We start from the raw sequence: 22442 nt of genomic DNA, 5'->3' as shown, positions 1-22442 counted from the left end.
CAAAACCTTAGATTCTCAGTCTCAGATAAGCAATTCTCAGTTCACCAAGGGAGAGAGGAGCCTCTCTCGTACCATAGTCTTCCCCAGGAAACAAGCTGAAAGCTCTTGTGTTTCCATGTCACACATGGCACCCACTGCCCAGAGAAAATCTGCCATCGTGACACCCGCCCTCCCTCCATGATAGAGTGCTCTCAGCACCATTCATGGACCAAAACTGCTTATGCAGTTCCCTTTTAAGGGTGCTTTGCCAAGTACCAAAGAATAACCATCTCTCATCTGGGAACAACAGTCCCCCCCATTTTCACTCCCTCTGGAGTTTTTTCTGAAGGGAAATGAAATTTTGCGATTTCAATGGGCATCAATCTTTGGTCCAAGTCCCTGCACTTGATGGCATCCCTTGCCTTTTGATGGCTTTGAGTTTGGCGAAGATTTTTTTTTTTAGTATCCATGCCATGTGTCTCATATTTTTCCCTTAAAGTTCTGTCTTCCTCCTTGATTTTTTTCTCCTGATTTTGCAACAGCTGTGTGGTTAGTTTTGGCATCTTTTGGCCCTTTGCACTGCACCTCATGTAATCCTGGTCCATTTTCTTGTAGTCACTAAATGTCCTAATTTCCTGGTATTTTGGGGTTTTTTCCAATTGCATTTCATTTTATTATATCTCCTTTCCAGAGTGTTTTTAAGTCTTTCTTTTCTTTTCACAAGATTTCATTTCCCTTACTGGAAGTTCAGTTATACTTACAAAGCCACTACCATGCAAATTGCTGCATCATGGAAGACCACTGTGTTTGGAAATCCAGTGTGGAATATAAGCATGGCACTTGTGTAGCTCCACCCCAGTTTAGTCACCCATCTCGACTGTACCTTGACTGTAACTGGCTGTGTTGAACAGGCTGGCAGTGTTTGGAAACACGATTCTAGCTGGACAGCCAGGGCCTAGTGAAAAGGGATTAAAAAAAGTCAGCATCAGAACAAAACAAGTAGGTAAAGGAAGATAAAGAAAATTATGAAACAAAGAGTTTTGTAACAGAAGTCACAAAAGTCTAGATTGCATGAGCCAAAATTATGTAGCAACAAATTAGGAAATTCCTATAGTTCAAAAACTAACATAAGAATCTGGGGAAAATGTGGGAATAACTAGAGCTTCTGGATTTGACTATGAAGGAGTTCTTGAGAATAATGAGGAACATTTAAGGCATACATGCAGAATATTGCACAAAGATGTAATTTTGCTGAGTCTTGATGCTCCTTACATTGTAAGAAATAGTCAGATTTTGGAACCATGTACACAACTTATGTTTTAAAGTATGTTATAACTTCTGCAAACTCAGGGCATATAGGATTAAACATTTGGATCCACCTTGAACAAGCCTTTTGATGGTCAGATGTGTGTCTCATATTATTAATTGCTGTCTATATTACAATTGTCACATTGTTTATATAATTCCAAATACAACAGGGCCATTTACTTAAGACTTGGGCTTTATGATCCTTCTGTGTCTCTTCAAACTTTGATTCTGTGATTTTACAATTGCTGACAAGAGAAAATAATGGCTTATGATGAAAAATTTGTATAGTGTACAAAATTTGAACAAAACAATAGTGTGAAATGTTCATCAAAACTTTAGAGACTCTTGTATCACCTCAGATTCTTTCTAATGCTGTGATGGGCTAAACTCAGAACATGCTTAGGAACCATGTTTTCTACTGACCATCTGAATCAAGGTTTGACATCAGTTATTTTCAGTTTTGGTAAGATTATCTTGATATAATTTACTAGAATGTGGATAGCAGGAAAAAAGTGTGTCTATAAGATTACAGAGTTCACTAACCAAAAGAAGGTAAAATAAATTACTGCACCTTGGTCATAATGATAGTTTCACTGTTGGAAACTTGTTAAAACAACGCTGGTACAGCAATTAGTCAAGGTGGTTCTGAAAGAGTTTTGCAGAGAAATCCACTGGTCCTCAGTCTTTAAAGTTTGCATCTTAAATACATACGAAAAGATCTATGGATATAAAGCTCCCCTACTTTTTTCTTTAATCATGAAGATTACTTAGAGCGCACTTGTTAAATGCAGATGAGAACGACTGCCACGTTTGAAGTGGTGCTGGCGGCTGTGGGTGGGCCAGCCCTGGCTGGAGCTGATGCAGAGCAGTGGCTCTGGGGCGCTGAACGAGGCGGGTCCGCTGCCAGCCGCGGGAGCAGCAGGGGATGGATGGCCATGAAGGGCTGGCGAAAGGCAAAAACTGCTGCAGGAGGCTGAGAGAGAGGGAGCCCCCGTGATGGGTTCGCTTGGAAAAAGCATCGGCATATCGACCAAAAGAATAACCTCCCGGTTTCCTAAGATTTTTTGTAAACAAAGTGTCAAAGAGCAATACATACCCGCACTTCTTCTCATCAATCGTATGACCGAACTCAATTAAGTCAAATAGTTACAAAAGGAGAAGCCCAAAGACGGGACTTCTCCCCGTCCTCACACCTTAAAGGGAAGAAATGTTTTATAAAACCGTTTCCTTCACCACGACCCATTTCTCAGAGCACAGACAGAGCTGCACTCGCAATTCATTGTTTTCCACAGTGAACTGAATGCTCAGATGGGACTCAGGCGTTCACTCCCAGCGATGCCGCTAACTACGCCCACCTACCCATCTCTTTTATTCCCTCAGAGCTCACTAAACCTCCCTCTCCCCTTCCCCCGGGCCCCTCTCCGGGGTCCCGGGGCCGCGCCCGCCCTGAGGGGCCGGCACGCGGGGCCGAGCGCCGCCCCCGCCGCTCTCCGTGCGGGGCCGCTGCCGCCTCAGCGCTCGGCCCGGCGGGCGAGAGGCCGCTGCCCCGGCTCCTCGGCCGTGCCGAGCCAGAGAGAACGGGTGTCTCAGGTGTGCCCAGCTCCCGCCAGGTCTCCGGCCCTGCTGGGTCGCCCCGCCGCCGGCTGGGGTGGGAGTCGCGCCTCAGCCGAGAGGGGCTTCGAGATGGCGTTCGCCATTTGCCTTGCAGTCCTCTGGCGCTCAGAGCCGGGCAGGGGTTGTCACCTCTCTAGCGTGTCGCTGCTGGCAGGGCTTATCACTGTCCCCGGGAGCCGGTCTTGGCCCCAGCGGAGTCTGCTCTCAGCCCCGCGGACTTAGGCGGGGAAGGGAGGCGGCCTCAGCCCCGCTGCGCTGGTCCGGGCTGCCGGGGGACGGGGGCAGCGCCGCTGGAAGCGCTGCTGCTGCGGCGGTGCCGGTACCCCGCCTCCGAGGGGGCGACCAGCTGTACCTGTTTTTCCAAAATCATAGGTAATGAGTGCTCAGGGAAAAAAAATCTCCATGATTAAAAATGGCAGAAGATACTACAAGGCAAGAAGTAAGTAGGCGTGACACGGGATTCAGGCCCATCGGAACAAGGCCATGAATATCTGAAGAGAAGTTTCTGTAAGTTCCCTAAATAGATCTAGCTCTAGTGTATAGTATTTCCTTAAGCGACCTATAGTAACTAGTGGACCATAATATACATTGCAAATACTATGATAACACTTGATGCATTCATTTAAGCATATGGGTACATAGAGGTATGCAATTATTAGCAAAAGAAAGGAAAGGTACTGTTATCCATAGACAATGCTGCACACAGATTGAGATCAGGGTAACTTAAAATGACTTTCTATTTAATTCTCTGAAGTGGTGCTGAAATGCGAATTTAGTTTTGTGAATACAAAATGGTTTTTGGTTTTCATTTTTGAAAGCTAGGTTTTCTTACTTCATCTGCCCTTCAAATGCTGCACTCTGGAATTTCAGTTTCATTGCACTGGAAACCAAGGATCAGTGTTTTGAGGTTTTCTGGAATTATTAGGTGGAAAATTATGTTCTTGTACAGAAATTTCAGTTAGCATGATGTATAGTAATAGAGGTCACTGTCAGCAAGTTAGATGCAGTTACTGAGTTTTTTTCTGTCAAACGCAGTAAATTGTATCTTAACCTACTGTGAAGTCTTGCAGAATATGTTCTGAAAACACATAAAATGCTTTTTCAAGATCCTTTTTATATTCCCAAACTGAAGTCCAGCTCATTCTTAATGTCAAATTCAAATTGTAATACAGTTAATATTCCAGATTTTTATAATTTAATCCTTCAAATGTTAATCAAAGTTGGTGTTAATTTTTGACATTGTAACACAAAATTAAAATAGAGTTCACCCAAGTTTTATTCAAACAAAAAAAAATGTTGCTTAAACCAAGCAGAGCTATTTTTCCTTTGGGCTAAGATTTTCATGTAGTAAGCTGGCTAGGAGTCAAGGTGGATATAAATTTCTAAAAGCCATTTCCGACCCTTTTAAAAATGAAAGTCAGTTTAAGTGCCAATGGGTTGTTTTAGAAACACGGCAAATAGGAACTTCTGTGCTGGTATGTGCTGCTTGGTGGTGTTCCATGGTTAGGAGGCCTTGGGAACATTATCTGCAGCACTGTGTGCACGTGGAGAGAGGGCCACTGCGTGATCCCTTCCTCCACATTATGTGCTGCCCTGCTGGTGTATGTGCAAAGTGAATTCTCCAGTATCATCCAAAATCCTTGATGTGAAGAAATAATGTATCTATGTTATTGACTTTCTGACTGCAGAGAAGAGGGATTTAGTTAGCAGTGCAGTGGCTATTTGGTTGCTTTAAGAACTTGCAGGACTGGTTTTGCAGTTTTTGCCAAATGCTTTCTCAATAAAAAGCTCATTGGACAAAGACAATGATTCTTGCTGTGCTAGTGCCTGGAGAGGCTCACTAACAAGGGATTCCTCAGTGCAGACTGTCTGGGGAAGAGAAACATTCTGTGTTACAAAGACAGCAGTTACTGTCATTACCAGCCTTCTGGCCACTGAGAAGCTGGAGAAGAAGGGGGTGATGAATTAAGTGCTGATGCACAGTGCCATGCTGTGAGAGTAATCAAACAACATTTGTGTACAGGAAGGGGGTTTGAAGTCCTGGAAGTTATCATAATGGTTTACTTTTGTTCTGTTTAAAGATTGGGTTTTTGTTGTTTGGGGTTTTTTTAACCTAGCCCTAGTTTTAAGTTATCACCTGAACACACTTAGTGAGATACATTCTGTGCCTGTAGCTTCTTTTTCATTAGTTTTTCCAAACTAGTGACCACCTAGAAGTGAATTCTCATGATCCAGGGAAATACAAGGGAGGGCCTATGGATCAGTAACAGAAAAGGAGAAGGAGGGAAAAGCTCATACAAACCCTGAGCACAGCTGGTCAGGTGAACACTAAACTTTTTATCAGTCTACTCTACAGCTGAACTTGAGTAATGTAGAGCCAGGGAACACAGAGATGTCTTGGGCTTGATTGCTGTAGGGAAGTTGGGAATGCTCTGCACCTGCAGGAAGAATCAGTACTTCATTCAGCAGAAATTTTTCTTTTGTTGTTAGTGTTCTAATTTTCATGAGTTTAAACTGAACTGTACTGCAGCAGAATAGACAAGCTGCAGTGGGGCTGGCAATCATCCAGGACAGAAGTTCAGAGTGGCATTTTTAGTAAAGACTCTTGGATTACATGTGAAAATATGGAGGCATATTCCTCATAGTGCTAACCTGAGGAATTTAACATGAGGACTCATTTGCTGTGATGGATTATGTCTCTGCTGTTTGATAAAGCCATGTAGCTCCTAAAATTGAGAGGGGTGATAGGAAGAAGGTAAGGGAGCTGCAGCAGGAAAATCTAAAAGGACACAGTGAGGGTGATGTCACCTGGGGGGTTACAGTGTGCAGCTGAGGGAAACATCCATTCCTCCGTGGACAGTGGGGTAACTGCTCTTCAGGTAGAAATGGAGATGATAAATTAAATTAAATCAACCTTCTGCTAGTTCCTTCCTTACTTGTTCTGTTTTTCATACATCTTTCACACCTCTGCACAGCTCTTGTTTTGAGAGTTGAACGTGTGACATAAATAGTGAAGAAACACAGCACCACATCAGAAATCTGGAAAATAATTCGATAAACTTTTTTTATTTGTGCAAAATTGCTGCAAGGAATTTTTCCCTCTCTGGGAAAGAGACTTCTCTGAATAATGCCTTGTATAAGGCCATACATACTTCCCTGTTGCCAAAGCTGAAAAGCTGTATGGCTGTAGCTAGAATGGCACTGCTCTGGGATAAGTGACTGACAGAGTAAGGCTGAGCTTTTCCATCTGAATGCTGTGCAGTAGGGAACAGCTCTGCTGAGCACAGCTGAGAGTTGGCCTGTGGAATGGCATGTGGCTGGGGGCAGGAAGTGTGACATTTTTCATTCGCTGGTGCTGCTGCTTTGAAAGGAACAAGTCGTGTCACAGCTCCTTTCTCACTGGCCCTCTTTTCCTCCACCCTCATCTAGTTTGTTCCTCACACATGGCCTCTGTCCTCTTGTGTGGAGAGGGAGGGACTGACACTGTATGTGGGAAAAGGAGCCATTTGCAGAACTACATGTACGAAAACAGTGGACTAAGCTAATTTTACAATATTTCTTATGAAACAGATGAAAATTCAGGAAAATTTATTAATCTCCTTAGACATGATAGCACACTGAATGTGGAGAAAGGTGCATTCAGTACACTGGGGAGTGTGGAATATGTTCAGCCCACCTGAAATAATGGCATAATTATTGCTATCAGTCTCTTCAGCTGTTTTCCTAATATTCTGCATGGACTTTTTTTTTGTTTGTTTTCCTTTGACCTTTCTCACATTACATATGCTTTCCAGAATGTACAGGAAAATTTCATCTCCTTCAGTCTCATGCCAGTACTGTGGCAGAAGTAATAGCAATTTTTTTACCCCTCCAATTCACAAAGCAATACTTGCAGTAACCCCTGGAGATTTCTGTAGTAAGCAACCTGAAACACTTGAAAGGGATATAATTTCCAGTGGGGTCAGTGTTCATGGCTGAAAGCTTCAACTTTATATTAAGCTGGGCATTTTGGTGAAAAAAAATAAAATATCTACTTGTATTTAATCTGAGTTGAATTTCTATTCCCACATTGTGTGCAATGACTGAAAATAGTGTATTAAATAGCAAGGTCGAGTCTATAAAGCAGATAGTATCTCTGTTAATAAACACATGCTTCCTGCCTTGTATGTACCTGGAACTAATATTAATCTCAGGAACTAATTGTTCATCTTCCTCTGTGTCTAAAAGTGGGAACCAGCCACTTTACTTTTGGCTGCATGTGATTCAAACCTGTAGGGAGTTGAGATTAAGGTATAAGAAACAAAGGTGAATTCCAAGTAAGGGGAAGCATTTAAGTAAGGAAGTTAAATCTCTTGATCCTAGTTTCCCAGAGGCACCATGCAGACAAATACTTTATTTTCCTGAGTGATGCTCCCCTCCAGGCTCTCTATGCTGGTCCTATTTTCTCATTGTTGTGAATGTCAATTTAAATGTCCAACTTCCATGTGGATATTCACATTTGAATACTTAAGATGAGTCCTATGTCTCCCACCCCTAGAATTAGGAACCTAACATCTAGATGGAACAGTATGAAGTGCCTGGACAGATAATGTAATTTTCTGAATGCTGTCCTAATCATTAGTGTCTGCTTCATGGCATTGAAAGTAATAATAAGAATTCTGCAGAACAGAATACCGAGGAACTAGGAAATTCTCTTTTGAGAGGATAAATTTGTGTCAATATCTCCTTTTGTCCTGGCAAGGTTTCTTACGTTGGTTGGTACTTTCTAGTTGCTATCAGCAATATCCAAAGACACAAGTTATGTAAATTCCAGCCTTTGCCCAGATATCTGTAGCTTTCATTCCTGCTGTGCCATATTAAAAGTTAATTGGATGACCCAGTTTTAAACCTGAAATACAGTATGAACCTCGAGACTGTATCAGGGCAGTTGTAAGTTGCTTGAAGAGCACATCCACAGTGTTTGGTATAAAAAGCTGGAGGCCAAAATAGAGTATTTGGAAGCACATTAGCAGTTAATGACTGAAAAGAGAAGTGACCAGTGGAACGGGAATGTATACAACCACCATACAATAAAAATCAGGTATTTCTATTTTAGTCAAATTCTACAGTGTGAGAGACTGGTATGAAGACAGTTGAAGGGACTGTGTTCACTATTCCCCTGCATTACAATAAAACACCATCCTGCTTCTTTCCATGTGCTATTTAGTGTTCAAAATAGATAAACTGAGCTAAGTTTCCTTTACAACTAAATCAGACTGTAAGCTTTGTATTTCTGTTTCATTCATCGTGTGCTTTTAAGGCCTCCTCATGTTCTTGTTAATAATTCAGCCTTTCCCTATTCTAGGTGTATTGCTCAGAGAGACAGTACATTTTGCTGGGTTGAGCATATGGCTGACAGGAGCTATGTCAGGTGAGGATTTCAACCTTTAGTTTTTCACCTATTCTCTTTTGTTGTTAGTCAGCTTTGGAATAGAATTATAATGCAGTCAGGTTTGTAACAACTGCTAGCTTGGGTGGCCTGTTACTTTGAAATATCTGGAAAAATGCCAGAGATCTCAAGTGTCTTGAAGACTGTCAAGCTTTTGCTTTTTCTGTTTCTTGTTGCAACAGATGAGAACGCAGCAAGTCCTGAAGCAAATCAGTTTAGGTAAGAAAGTTTTTAAATGTTGTCATCTGTGGCACCCTGGAGAAAAACTAAGTGTGTTGTTCTGACTTACTTCCATAAAATAGATGAATTCTTGTCTTGTCTCATTCTGCTAAAATGTCGTAATTGTCTTAGAGATGTCATCTGGTAGCTGGGGACTGTTTCTCTGCTTGGAGCTGTATTTATTAATTTTTTTTCTTGTTCTCTTGTAATGAAGTTAAGCTAGTGAGCTGGGCAAAATAGCTGATTCCTAATTTCATGTTAATGTCAAGAACACTGTGAAAATTATGGAGAACATGTAGCTAAATCTAACAGTTACTGAGAGTTGTTGCTTTGCAAGAGGCCTTCATATTTTTCTGTATGCCCATACTTTTCTGTAATAGCCCAGCTCTACCTGACAGGTTGCACTAGAGGTGTAATTCCATTAGTGAACACTCCCTAAGTGTCGAGCTGCCCATGCAATTTTGGGCTTTTTCAGCCCCTTCTCTTTCTAGTGCTGTTCAGAAACTGCTTGCTGAAGAGAGACTTTTGAACTGAGTGGTATGTGGCATGATGAAATACAAATCTCTTTGACTGGTAAAATTCTTAGGTATGGTTTTTAGGTAGCTCTTTAGTCTCGTCTCTGAAAGGAAATTCAGTCCTTAGTTTTCTACAGGCCTTACCTGTTTTCTTCCTTCAAAAGAGTGATTGTTATAAACCATACCTTAAAGGCTATTAGTTTTGACTTATGAGTTTGTAGTGTTGATAGTTATGATGTGGGGCAGTGCCTAAAGTATTGGAGGAGGTATAATCTTTTACAACCTTGATACAATAAGAAAGGATGGATTGTGAAGAGTGCAGCCTGTACTGCTTTCATTATAACTCCTGTCTGAAGAATTGACTCATGGTATACCTTTCCCTGCTTGGGTTCTTTGCCAAAGAAATAAAATGGTAGCTTTCTTTCTCATCGGGATTCATGGCCCTGTCAGTGTCAACCTCTTGTGAAATGAAACCTGGGGATTTCATTATCAAAAAATTTAAAAAGTAGAATCAATTCACTGAAAATATTAATGCTGTTGGTAACAATTTCCAGCTAAGGATTTGCACATTAACTCTTTTTTTAAAAAGCCCAAAGTTCTTGCATGGAATACCTATGTATGTGTATAGTAACAAGAATAGCTCTTTTTAAGTCATTGTGATAATGGAGCTAATGACAAGACAGTTGGCACTGTCACACTAAGGTGATCTTCACCCTTGCAAGACAAAATGTAGTTAGAGTAGCACAATTTTTGCAGAGATACACAGTTATCCACAGTTAGCATGACTCCTGCTAGCTAGCAGATGCCTGTGTCCTTGACAAAGCTGTTTTTTGCGAGATAGATATATCTATGGAATGCACAGTGATTTGTAGTATATGCCATAGCTTCTTCTCCAAAATGCTTTGAGACTTGAAAACATATAAATGTCTTTTGGAGCCTATGTAGAGGATCTTGTGGAGTGCAGTGATGATACCTTTACTGGTAAGGCTGCTCTAAACCCAATCTGTGTCAGATTGTCACAGTACCAAGTAGATCTTCTACTCTATCCTTGACACAGTTGTGACTCTGCAGTGGAGGCTGTACTGAACTTGTAGGTATGCAGTTGTGCCTTACTTTTGCTGCCTTCCCAGCCTTTCCTCTTTCTTACATTTGGACCCAGGTGTGCAGGTCTCAGATAGAACAGCCGGGACAAGGAGATGCAGGACTGCAGGTAAAAAGCTCTATCTTGTGCTTGTGACTTTAAGGAGATAGAAGTTTTTTGCACAACAGTTTTTTAGGAGAACTCTGTGTTGCTAATAAGCAACATATTGTAAATGTTTTGGTAAAGGCTTTATAATATCCTACAGTGGTGGAGGTATCTTGCAAAGGGGAGGTCACTTGTTTTACCATGGGCAGCTAAATACAGCTGTAAGCAGGCACTACATAGAGATTTGAGATTCATATGGAAATGATGTGTTGTATGTAAAAATGGGTAAAAGAAGGTAGAGACACCTCTGGCACTTTTTTGTGGATAATAAAGGAGAATGTATAAATATTTAAGGAACATTTTCTCCTGGCACTGAAATCTGATACAACAGAAAATACTGCTTAAAACAGTTTGGAAGAGTGCTGTCTCCACTCATTATGATTTCCTGGGTAGGTATAGAAGAGTGGTCTTGATCCCAAAGGGAATCTTGTCTTTGCATTTGACTGCTTCTTGGAAAAAGAAAAATCCCATCCACTGTTTTGTTTCCTAAATACTTCCCTGCACAAGCAGAATTTACTGAACTCTTCCAGGTGAAAATTTTCCTGATTTCTAGTAGTGTTCTCTGCTACTTCTACCCTCAGCTTAGGCATTGTGCAAATGTGACAGAAAGAGGGAAATGGTTCATGGTAGTTCACTGTAAGAATAATTTGTTAATTTGTTCTATTAGTCTTTGCTGACCAATGCTCTTGAGAGTTCTAAATCTCTTCCATGGTCTTCCTTCTTCTGCTATTCTCTGTTCCCCAGCCTGGCATGAACAGAAGGTAGAAATGAACTGTGATTAATTTGGGCCTCAAAGACAGACAGGACAAACATTTTCAGTAACTCTCCCCCCCACCCCCTTTCTCCCTCTCTTTCACTCTCTCTCATTTTTTATTGTTTGTAACTGTGTACAGAATATATATGAAATTTTAACAAAAAATAAGAATTACTATGAACAAGAGAAAATAGAAATAGGACTAAGATATCCTGAAGTCAGTCCTCTGAACATACCAAGACTCTGGCTGATGGATTTTATTGCAAATGCTTAGCATCTCACTACAGATTTTGCAGAATCTGTCATCCTACTGAAGCAGTTGTTTAAAAAAAACATTTTTAAAAGCTGTTATTCTACATAGGTGAGGTTTTTTTATTCAGAAAAAGGAAAAATTGTTGCAAAATTCCCTGTCCCAGTTATTGCATACTTTTTAATACCTTAAAAAGTATTAAAAACTGGAGGTATATGGAGAGCAGAAGCTGTTCTGCTTCAGGGTTCTTCAAGTTTCTGATCTGTAAATATGTCACTGGACAGCCTGGATGTGAGTAATATTCACTGACCTCCTCTCTGCCATGGGACAATCCTGTCGTGTTGTAGTGTGTCCATACAACTTGTCTATAAGCTGTTTGATACATCATTCTGTTTGCTCTACAGAATTGGTATAAAATCTGTTCTGAAAGAAAAAAAAAAACAAAACACCTTATTTCTGATATTGAAAGAATGCAATATTGCCTTTGATAGCAGTTTTCCTGCAGAAAGGAGGAGGAGTTGTAAAACATATAAAGTGGGATGGCCATTTTCATGTCTCCTGGTGTATTTTTACACTGTTATTTGAAACCTACTGGAAGGATGAATGATAGATGTGATTAATTCCAATTCACTTGTAAGAAGAGGGCATGTTTGGTGCACATCTTGTTGTCTCCACTTGTTCTCTCATCATTTCTGTCAGTTGTTACATGAATGATCTTTACAACTTGTGTTTAGCCTGTGAAATGGATATGAAGACCTGTCAGACTACCTTTTGCAATATATTTTCTTCTGAGGAAACAAACCTAACGTAAATGTCATCTGCAGTATGAGCAACTGTAGCAGATAGAGCATTGAATTAATGGTTCTGAGAGGCCAGCCTGGAGAGATGATGAGATAAATACAGTAGATATAGTACATAATTCAGAAAACTTCCTGTGATTAAAAATGAATTCAAGGTAAAAGAGCGTATCTTCAAAAGTTAAGAGTATTTAAAAATCACTTTATCTTTTTTAGTTTTGGAAAATCATTGAAAGTCATTTTCAACTATGTTAATGAGGAAAATTCCCCATTAGTTAAATTAGAAGGATATTTTTCAGCTGTTGATTTTACATTGTTTTGTAATAAACATTTTATATATGCCAAAAGGTAAGCAATTTGCTTATAGGTATATTCATGGTTTGTGGTGAGACACTTCTTCTTAGTGAAGAATGATTATAAAACTAAACTTTTTGCTGTATTGAACACATATTGTCATCAAATGAGGAGGAGGGACTGGTGATGGATTAAGTGACTTGAATTTAACAACTGCTAATATGTAGGAAAGTGATGTTAGTTCATCTCCCTTGCTGATGTTTGTTTTATAGCTCCAGAAGCAATTTATATGCTGGCAGAAGGTTTGGAGTCTCTGCAGAAGTCAGCTAATGATAAACTAAAGAAATATGTGGATGATTCATGTAAGGCTAAGTTGCTTCTCACTAGGGATAGTTTGATCTCGTTCCAGTTTCAAAGAGTGAAGGAATATGGTGACTGACCATAATAATAGATATTGTAATACAGAGAAACTAACTGATTTAATAACTAGGCAAAAGGTGATAATATGGTGATTTCTGATGGCTTGAGGTTGCTCAGCTGGGAACTTCACAGAATTCAGCAGCACTCCCCAGAAAATGCGTTTGGTTTCATGTTCCCTCATAGCAGCAAATTGGCTGCTGTGAAAAGAACACCTGTTGACCAATCTGCCAAAAGCCTTTGGAATAGAAAATTCATCTGCTGTCTGATCTGGAAAGTGAGTGCTCTTTGTGACAGGCTGAAAGACTGGAGATGAAATATATACAAGGAACACCTGAGAATGCAATATTGTGTACTTGTTAAATCAGATAAAGTGCTTTCCCTGTAAAAAGTTATGGTGAAGAATCCACACCCTGCTTCCCCCTTCTTAAATTAGGGTGATGTTTCCACATGTGAAAAGTCTGTGTCCAGGGTCACATCTTTTCATGTCTGATTAGTTCCACAAGGACTGAAATGGAAAAAAAAGCATTTTAGGCTTCAAAGTTATACTGTGGACAAGAAGGCTACAATGATGGCATTTCCTCAAGGTATGGTTTTTGATAAAGCTGTCTTAAAGTTTTGTTGTATTTGCTTCTCCATGCTGTTGTGTAGCTTTTATTCTTTATTTAATATGATTTTTCTGATCTTAATGATACATCTGGAAAGATGTGGAAAACATAGTGATAGCTTGAAGTTTTAATGGTGAAAAACTACAGTAAGTTTTGGGTGATGCACATATATAAACTTTATTTTTCTACCTGAAATATGGAGTCATCTTTCTAAGTAAATTTTAAATATATCTAGTACTGTGTTGTACAAGAAAAGGAAATTATTAGGAGTGGTTCAGGACACATTCAGAATTAAATGAAGGAAAGATCTTTACTAGTCCTTTACAGACAGAAGTGAGAAGGCTGTATTCCTCCTTATTAAAGTTTTGATGACAAATGAGTATGAATATTTCATTAGGCAGAGGAATACTTTGTTAGCGTTCAGACTTGATCTTACTCTTGCATGAATTGCAGAGACATACGAATCAGAAAAATTTTATAATTTCTGGCAAAGACTAATTTTGTTAAATAATACATACTGAATTGCCAGGATTCTATAGGAGCTGTTATTTAATAGAAGAAAGGAAATTATTACGTTTGAAATTAGGTTTTAGGAGAGAGGATGTTTTTAAAAGCTGTCTCTGAAATTAGGTTCTAATTTACAGTGTGGCTTTTTGTGTAATTAAGTATTCATTGTCTAAATAATTACTTAACTAAGAACAGAATGTCCTTATAGCCTCAAATGCTTCCTTATTCTGTGTGAAGGAGGAAAAGAAAAAGAAAAAATACAAAAAGGAGTTTCCTTAAAGTATTTGCATAACACGTTCCACACTACATTCCTTTTTATATCAATGAATGTTTTCTATAGAAACAGTGTTGACGTAAGGAATAGACAATAAACATTCGTTTAAGAGTCTGTGAACCCAGGTAATGCTGTAGCATGTGCACCTTCATTTGTCTTCCTTTTTAGAAGGTGAAAATAGTGATCATGAGAAAAATGTATCTGGCTCATCTGTTAATCCAGCTCTTTGATTGCACTGGGTTTGCGTCTTGATATACGCTCTATATCTGTAGATCTGCAGGTCTCACTGCTCATTGGTTTGAAAAGTGTGCCAGCTTCTGCATGTTCTGAGGGAGGCTAGCAGAAAAAAGGCTCGAGTGAAGCACCAGTGGGCACTCTGCAGTGTGGGCTGGGCTGCCCTGTGAGGGCAGATGAGCCAGGAGCCATGGGTGCCAGTGAGGCAGCAGGCCCATGGCCACACTGAGTGTGGGGCATCCTGTCAGGACCCCAGGTAGGCAGGGGGACAAGCCCAGGGATGGCAGCCAGTCAGCTGACAGTGCAGGGACAGCCAGGCCAGTCTGGAGGAGCAAGGCAGACTCCAGGTCTGTCAGGAAGATCAAGTCCATGGGTTAGTGCCTGAGTCTGGATGAGTGGGGTACATGCTTGGGCAGAGACATGGCTGGAGGGTAGCCTGGACAGGGACCAAGGGCGATAGCCTCTGACTAAATGCAGCTTCCACGAGAAGGAAGTGCCCTGAAATGCGAGCTTTTGCAAAATAGCTGGGCATTATTCTGGGCTCATTGTTGTAGCTGATAGGCAGTTTTATATGCTGCTCTTCTTTTAGTCAGAGCTCACATGGATTCATGAACTCTTTCATTATGTCAAAGTACAGCCCACTCAAGACTGTAGTTCTTCTGGCATGAATGACTTCAGTTGCTGACACAATCTAATTGCCTTGTCAAGGATTAATTCTGGATTTTGCAGTATTTTCCTTAAGTTCTCTACCAGTGACCTATTTAACTTTGAAATTTGCATGATCATCTCTTCATCTTTTGACAGTCACAGTTTTAAAGTGTTTCCTTTGTACATGTAGGGAAATTCAAACCTGCAATGGATTTTGTTTTTATGTGGAGTGCCGTATGGCTTCTGATTCTGTGACATTGCACTGCACTTCCTGCACTGTACTTCCTTTCTACATCTGAATTAGCAAATATATCAACTGCTTTAGAATCTGTAATCTGAAAGATTTTTTCCTCCTTTTTCACTGATAATCAGTATTTGAAGCTACAGAATGAACTGTGGCATACATCTCATTTTTTCTCCTCCCTTTTTATTCCTTTAATCTAGGAGGCCTGTGAATAATTTCTGAAATCACTGTAGATTTTGAGGTCCTTGAAAGAGTTATTGTTCAGAGGACAAGTCCAGCAGAATGTAGCTTTTCCTAACCTGTCTGTGTCAGTTGGGTTGGTTTTTTCCCCCCTAAATCTAAGACACAAATTTGCAGTTTCAAAATCATTATTTATTTGTAGCTGACCTTTCTCAGTAGTGATGAGAGCAAAGCAGCATGGGTAGTCTGTAACATTGCTCCTTAATGTTTGCAGTAGTACCTTTGTTTTGTTACAACATCCTTCAAAAATAGGATTGCATGCTAAACCACGAACTTCAGCAACGTTCATTATTATCACATGCAGCTTCTGTTAAAAGACTTCTTTAAATATGAGACACATCTTGATTCCATTTATGTGTCTGCTTAAAGGATGGTTGTGAATTTACAACATGACAAATGTATAAAAAGTAAATGTTACCATTTAGAGAGGGTTTTTTTCCCTGAGGTTTGGCCATTTTCCAGATGATGTTATCCTTCACAATGGACTAATAGATTGTAAGAATTTGAGCCAAGTGAGAATAATAAAGTGTGTTACGGGGTAGGTGAGACTTTTCACATGAGACCTAAAGCAGTCAACTTCTCCAGAAGGTGGAAAACAATTATTTGATGGACAAACCGATTACTCCCTTCTTAGATAAATGACTTGTAGTTTGTGTTTTATAGGTGCAGACATAGGTGAATTGCCCCAGAGAAAGGGATGGATTATGAAGGGGGATATGAGCTGAAAAAGAGCTGTGTGTTTATTAGATAAGACCTTTCAGGACTGATCCAAGTCTAAATGGATGCAGAAATTTTTAATTTTTTTTTTAAATTTTCTATTATCTTTTGAGTTTACAAACTTGGTAAATTGCATTGTCTTATTATGAATGCAGTAAACAAATTCTTTTTCTAGCTATTTATGTTGACCTGGTTTGGGTGCAGGGTGATATCAGTACAGCCAAATAACTTGAAGGAATTTGTGGCTGTAGACTTGCAATCCATAGGTGGTACTGAATTACTTTCATGCAGCCAGCAACCCAAAATATTTCTTAGATGCTGTAAAGACAGTGGAGTTGCACAGGTCAGTGCACAAAGCAATAACTCATTGTCTGAGATCTTTCCATTGCTGAAGAGGAATCTCTCTGGAATGCTTGTGAAAAGCCCAGGGATTGCAAAGGAGTGTGGTTAGATGATATTACCACGCATTTTACAAATTGGAAGAACAGAGATAGAGACAAGTGAGAATTTTTTTCTGGGATACATACAAAAATACTCTGTCTTGAGACCTTAGCCCATTGCTGTACCATGCTTTCAGGAGCAGGTTTCTTTCACCTCCTGTTGCTTCCCACATAGTGGTTGTCTTCACTAATGTAAAAGTTGAGCAGACTGTTAGATCCCCATGCCTCTGAGATAACATCCCATTTTAGAATTACTTCAGTTTTCATTAGTGAATTAACTGAACATATAAATATTTATGATTATCTCAGGTGTCTATTACTACAGGAATAAATAATTCATTATAGAGAATTACCTTTATAAAATTGATAACACGAGGATATAAAACAGATATGGCAATTTCCAAAAATGCAGCACAATATAGTGTTTTTGCTGAAACACCCTCGAGGGAATATCTTGTAGATGCAAACATTGTTTTTGTAAGCTGGGTAACAAACCTTCCATTATGTGAAGAGTAGTGATGAGAGAAAGGCCATTTACAGAAATGTGAGTATAGTAAAAATACATTGACAGCTGGGACAATTAAAGGAATCTATATACAATATGTAATTTTTGTTTGACATTGGGGAGGTTTTTGTGTCAATCTATCCGACTACAAGCATCATTTTGAATGTGGTTTTATTTGCCTTATTTGATATGCTCTGCTTCTGTAGATTGGTTGAAATAAACTTTGCACCTGCCAAAAGCAAGAGGAAAAAATAACAAAAGGAAAACAAAGAGGAAAAATTAAATTTTGATGACTGAGTAGCATGAAATAAAAGGTTGAACACTCAGTATGACAAATCAATTATCAAACTTTAAACTTAAAGTGGGATGCTGGAGTTCAGTGGGAGGTTTTGGTCACATAGTGTGTTTGAAGAGGAATGACCTAGCAAGGCAGGGCAGAAGATTAAAGGAAAGGGATTCTTATCAGCCATTTTGAAGGAAAATCAGCCTCTCTTTTCACAAAAAGCTGGCATGCTTCAGAGATCAGGAGGAGGGATTTAGAAAATAAGAGCAAATCTGTTTCAGAGTAAATGACCCAAGTTTGAAATGAGAGACTGGGGACTCCTGGTTGTAGAGAAAAGCTGAAAGAGTTTGAGATGTCAGGAAGCTGAGACTGAAGTCAAAACAAGATGTCTGTTCTTTTTATTGTTTATTTATGTTCCTTGCAATAGCTGAAGAGGTTTTCAGAAATCCTGTTAAGTCTGTGAATATATTTATTTCACCACACACATATCTTTAAAAATACCCTTGCTGTGGAGCTGAGAGAGGGTTTCAAGGCGTGGGAGAAGAAGCTGCCAGCATGCCTCTGTGGCTGACTCAGGTAGTCTGCAAAGTCACGTGTCTGACAAGAGAGGCCAAAATATACCTGCTTTGAGCTTCAAGGGACACTTAGAGCAAACCATGGGGCTGCCTCTGCACTGATGGCACTTCTGAGAGGGCTGTTGCACTGGGACACTGCCATAGTGTGTAGAGAGTTGTAGTTGGGATGCCTGTGTAGGAGACACCTTCCAATACAAAGTGTTGCTGTTGGAAGGTACTACTTTGTCCATTTTGTAAATAGAACCTGAAGCATATATAAAATATGATTTCTGCAGTACAGGAGGTGAGTTCTAGTCAAGAGTATCTCTTGAGATCTCCAAACTCTTAGGACTGTATTTGAAATGTAGTCTCTATTTGCAATGCTACTTTGTAAAAGGAGCATCCTCATTACACCACATCACTCACACTATATAAAGATATCCTTCTTAGTTGGATCGTGTCAGTTTCCATTTTGCTCATCATGCTTTTATGGTGCTTCAAACTTTGTTCTTTTAGCAAGTACTCCCTGCTTAAACAGTAAGTTAGGAACTGGGGCTATTGCAGAAGGTATCCTTACTAAAGGGGAAATGATCCACTGTCATATGAAGTGACAGAAAATGGCTGAAGGTGAAACATTGTTAAATATGTAATACAGTAGATCCTGTTTCATATTGTCTGTGCAATCTAATCTACTTTTGGTCTGCCTTAACTGATATCTCAGTTCAATGCTGCTTGTGGTGACAAGCAGCATACAACTATTTTATCTCTCAACTATTTTATCTTGTCTCTTTTTCTGATTTTTTTTTAATGGTATCACAAAATGTTTTTCTCTTTTGAGTTCTGAAACTCCATAGTATTGAACACACAGCTGTTACATAAATTGAATAGTATGTATAAAAGAAAACTAAGTAGCTGCTAATGAACTGCTAAATGTTGATTATTCTAGGTCATAGTTACTGTACCCAGTGTGTGATACAGCATTCTTACCTGTCATATTTTCTCTTTGTAAATTAAGTTCAGGAATTCTCTTAAGTTTCTTCCAGACCATCTGCAGCAACCCAAGAGTTAATCAGGGAGGAATGCCAGTTTGGTACTTTATTCAGTGTTTAAATTCTATTTTGAAAGTTCATGGACAATTTTGTTATTAAATTGTTTCTCTTCAAGATCTCAGCTCTTGGAGGCGTTAATCTCCTTCAAATCCCCTGAATCAGTAGGAATTGAAATTGATTAGTGCTCCTTAGTGTGAAATAGCTGACGGGAGCAAGTTCTGAGAATTTTTGCTCTTGTCAGTATTGGCATCTATTGTTTCTCCTGGGGTGCTTGTATCTTTTCACTTAACAGGATAGCTGAGTATTTTGGTGATGTGTTTTTGTATTAGTGGACATCAGGCCTAAATGTCAATTGTGTAGACTTGTGTGATAAAGATAAATCAGATCTTTCTTGTTTATGACCATATACCAGAATGTGTAGTAAAGTGAACCGAGGTCTAAACTACTCTTCAAATTTATAAGGCCAGACATTGTATTGGATTACTATCTGAGAGAATTGGAATACTGCAGCAATATTACTTGGTATTCCCAATGCAGAAATGCATGAGCCAGGAAGATAAGAGGTCCACCAGTAGTTATATCAGTATGTTATTCTTCTTGTTTTATGTTAATATTAACAAATGGTATGGTCTCTTTTGAATTCAGATCAGGAAAAAAAGAAAAATAAAAAGTTGTTTTTGTTATTCCCTGTAGAATAAAGCATTATTTAATAATATACACTAACATAGCATAACAATAACAGCTCTGAGCTGCTTCTGTTTTTATCACTATCTAGTTTTTTTTATCTGTACCCCCAAACCCTGTTTTTCAAGTTCACTGTGAGCAGCAGTGAATACTGGCATTGTGCAGCTACATTTAGACAGTCACAGAATCACAGAATATGCTGAGTTGGAAGGGACCCACAGAGATAATTGTGTCCAGCTCCTGGCCCTCCAGAGCACTTATCCTCAAGTGTCACACCATGTGCCTGAGAGCATTGTCCAAATGCTTCTTGTACTCTGTCAGGCCTGGTGCTGTGACCACCAGGCAGCCTGACCACCCGTTAGGTGAAAGAGCTTTTCCTGATGTCCAATGTAAACCTCTCCTGACACAACTTCAGGCCATTCCCTCAGGTCCTGTCCCTGGTCACCAAGAGAAGAGATCAGTGCTGCCCCTCCTCTTCCCCTCACAAGGGAGTTGTAGAGCTGTGATGAGGTCTCCCCTCAGTCTCTGTTCTCCGGGCTGAGGAGCCCAAGTGACCTCCTCGGCTGCTCCTCATACAGCTCCCCTTCAAGGCTTTCACCATCTTCATTGTACTTCTTTGGACATTTCTCTGTAGTTTGATACCTTACATTGTGGTGGCTAAAACCGCACACAGGACTGGAGGTAAGGCTGCCCCAGAGCAGAGCAGGACAGTCCCTCCCTTGCCCAGCTGGCGATGCTGTGCCTGATGCCCCCAGGACACACCTGACCCTCCTGGCTGCCAGGGCACTGCTGACTCACATCCAACTCGCCAGTGACCAGGTGCTCAGGAGCCCCCGGTCCCTCTCTGTGGCACTGCCCTCCAGCACCTCATTCCCCAGTCTGACTGTACATCCAGAGCTGCCCAATCCCAGGTGCAGAACCTGGCACTTTTCCTTGCTGAGTTTAAAAAAATTGGTGATTCCCTAGCCCTCTAATTTGTTGACATCCCTCTGCAGGGCCTCCCTGCCTTTGAGGGAGTCAGCAGCACTTCCCAGTTTGCTATCATCTGCAAACTTGCTTAGTATCCCAGTCCTGCCTCTTGTCTGGGAAGACATCAAGCCAATTGCTTTGTGGTTTTCTCTTGGTCTTTGTTACAGAATTCAATGTCCATGGCTATAGGCCCAGAAAGCCTAACCAAAATAATACATTTGTAATTTATTAAACTTAATTCTATAGAGGTTTTTCTGATAACTGTTCCTTGAAGATAGCTGCTGAAATAAGTTTAAAGTAATGGATTCTATCTCATATGCCTATTATTATTTTTGAAGCCTGTTAGAGGAGAGAAATTATGCAAATTGGTGTCACGCTAGGCTACTGCACACAAGCTGCTAATGCATGACAACTAGCTCACTGACGAAAATGCTTCATCTTAAGCAAGAAGTCATTGTTAGCACTAAGAGAGATTCTTCATATCATGATTAATAGTTTATTATTTTTCTTATGGATAAAAGAGAGTATCTCTTCTTATTAAAATCTGCATTAGAATAAAACTGCTGTAAAATAAATACTGGAGAATTATGGTGGTGAATTATGATTGATTGCATTATACAGTTAAGGTATATTGTGAAACAACAGGAAGATTCCTTCAAAATATTGAGTAGTTATTGCTCACTCTATGTGAATGACAAAGTGGCTTTAATTCTTCAGCTCCTGCTTGTAAAAGACTTGCTAAATAGATCAAGCTCAGTATCAATTAGTGTCACAACGATCTTTAGCGTTAATGATGTGAAGCTGCTAGGATTGAACCAATTTATTAGTAGCTCCATGACTGCATCTTTAGCTAACAGATACTACACACACTGCTGTTGTCTAATACTGGGCATGAAAACCATGTACTGTGTGTACATGGAACACACAGTTCTGTGCAGCACTGGCTGAAACAAGCTCTCCCTGTGAGGAAGCAATCTTGGTGCTGAAGAATTCTGATATGCTTAGCAGGACAGAAATCCAATATAAAATCAGCTGGTTTCAGAAGATAAGTCATTAAGGTTGCAGTTATTTTCTTCCAAAGTTTATCCTACATCCATCTTAGATTTCTTCTTCCTTGTCCATACACAAAGCCAATCAAACTTTTTGATTAAGACTGTGGTGAAGAGCCTGGGTTTGGTCTGTTGCAGCCCTTCATCCTTCCATTTTAGCACTAACACGTGCATTTTGTTTGCCCTGTTTTGTTTGCTACTGGAGGAGGCAGGGAAAACCTTCTCAGGTATTGATTTTGCACACATGGGGAGTGCACCTGGTAGTCACCTGATTTGCCACGTGCAGTTTATAACTGAATGGGGTAATGGGATTATAAGCTTTGTTTTAGTGCTGAGTTCACAACCTAAAGTGGAACTGATGTGTTAGATGTTAGTAATTTGTAACTACTTTAGTGTATTTTGCTTGTTGACGTTCTGTTTCCATAGCCAATGTAAATAGCATTTCTGCAAAAGGAATACCACTGATCAGAACTGATTGTTTGGTCTGTTCTTCTTAACAGGCTTTCAGATATTTGGATCTGGTTTTGGAAAATAATTTCTGCTTAATAATGTTTAATTATAGTTTAATAACTATGGTAGCTGACTAGGTACATGAAGTGCAAATTTGCTGCACTAG

General features: G+C 39.9%; 1 protein-coding gene across 12 annotated transcripts in view; it reads left to right on the top strand.

The window, feature by feature from the left end:
* The first annotated feature begins 3225 nt into the window (after nt 1-3225).
* The window catches only part of MYO3B (myosin IIIB), a 192541-nt gene continuing 173324 nt past the window's right edge, over nt 3226-22442 (top strand). For 4 of the 12 annotated variants that reach the window (XM_064434510.1, XM_064434508.1, XM_064434509.1 and 1 more), the window contains exons 1-3: nt 3272-3408; nt 8246-8311; nt 8512-8548. In XM_064434510.1, coding sequence (XP_064290580.1) covers nt 8305-8311; nt 8512-8548 — 44 coding nt within the window. In that variant the 5' untranslated portion in view covers nt 3272-3408; nt 8246-8304. Of the gene's footprint in view, nt 3409-8245; nt 8312-8511; nt 8549-22442 lie in introns of all 12 variants that reach the window. The other 8 variants (XM_064434512.1, XM_064434511.1, XM_064434513.1 and 5 more) reach the window with 8 other exon arrangements.

Source organism: Passer domesticus, chromosome 10 (genome assembly GCF_036417665.1).
Source record: "Passer domesticus isolate bPasDom1 chromosome 10, bPasDom1.hap1, whole genome shotgun sequence".
Classification (NCBI taxonomy): Eukaryota; Metazoa; Chordata; class Aves; order Passeriformes; family Passeridae; genus Passer; species Passer domesticus.
Note: the sequence above shows the minus strand (reverse complement) of the source record. Positions and strands in the feature narration are given on the sequence as shown.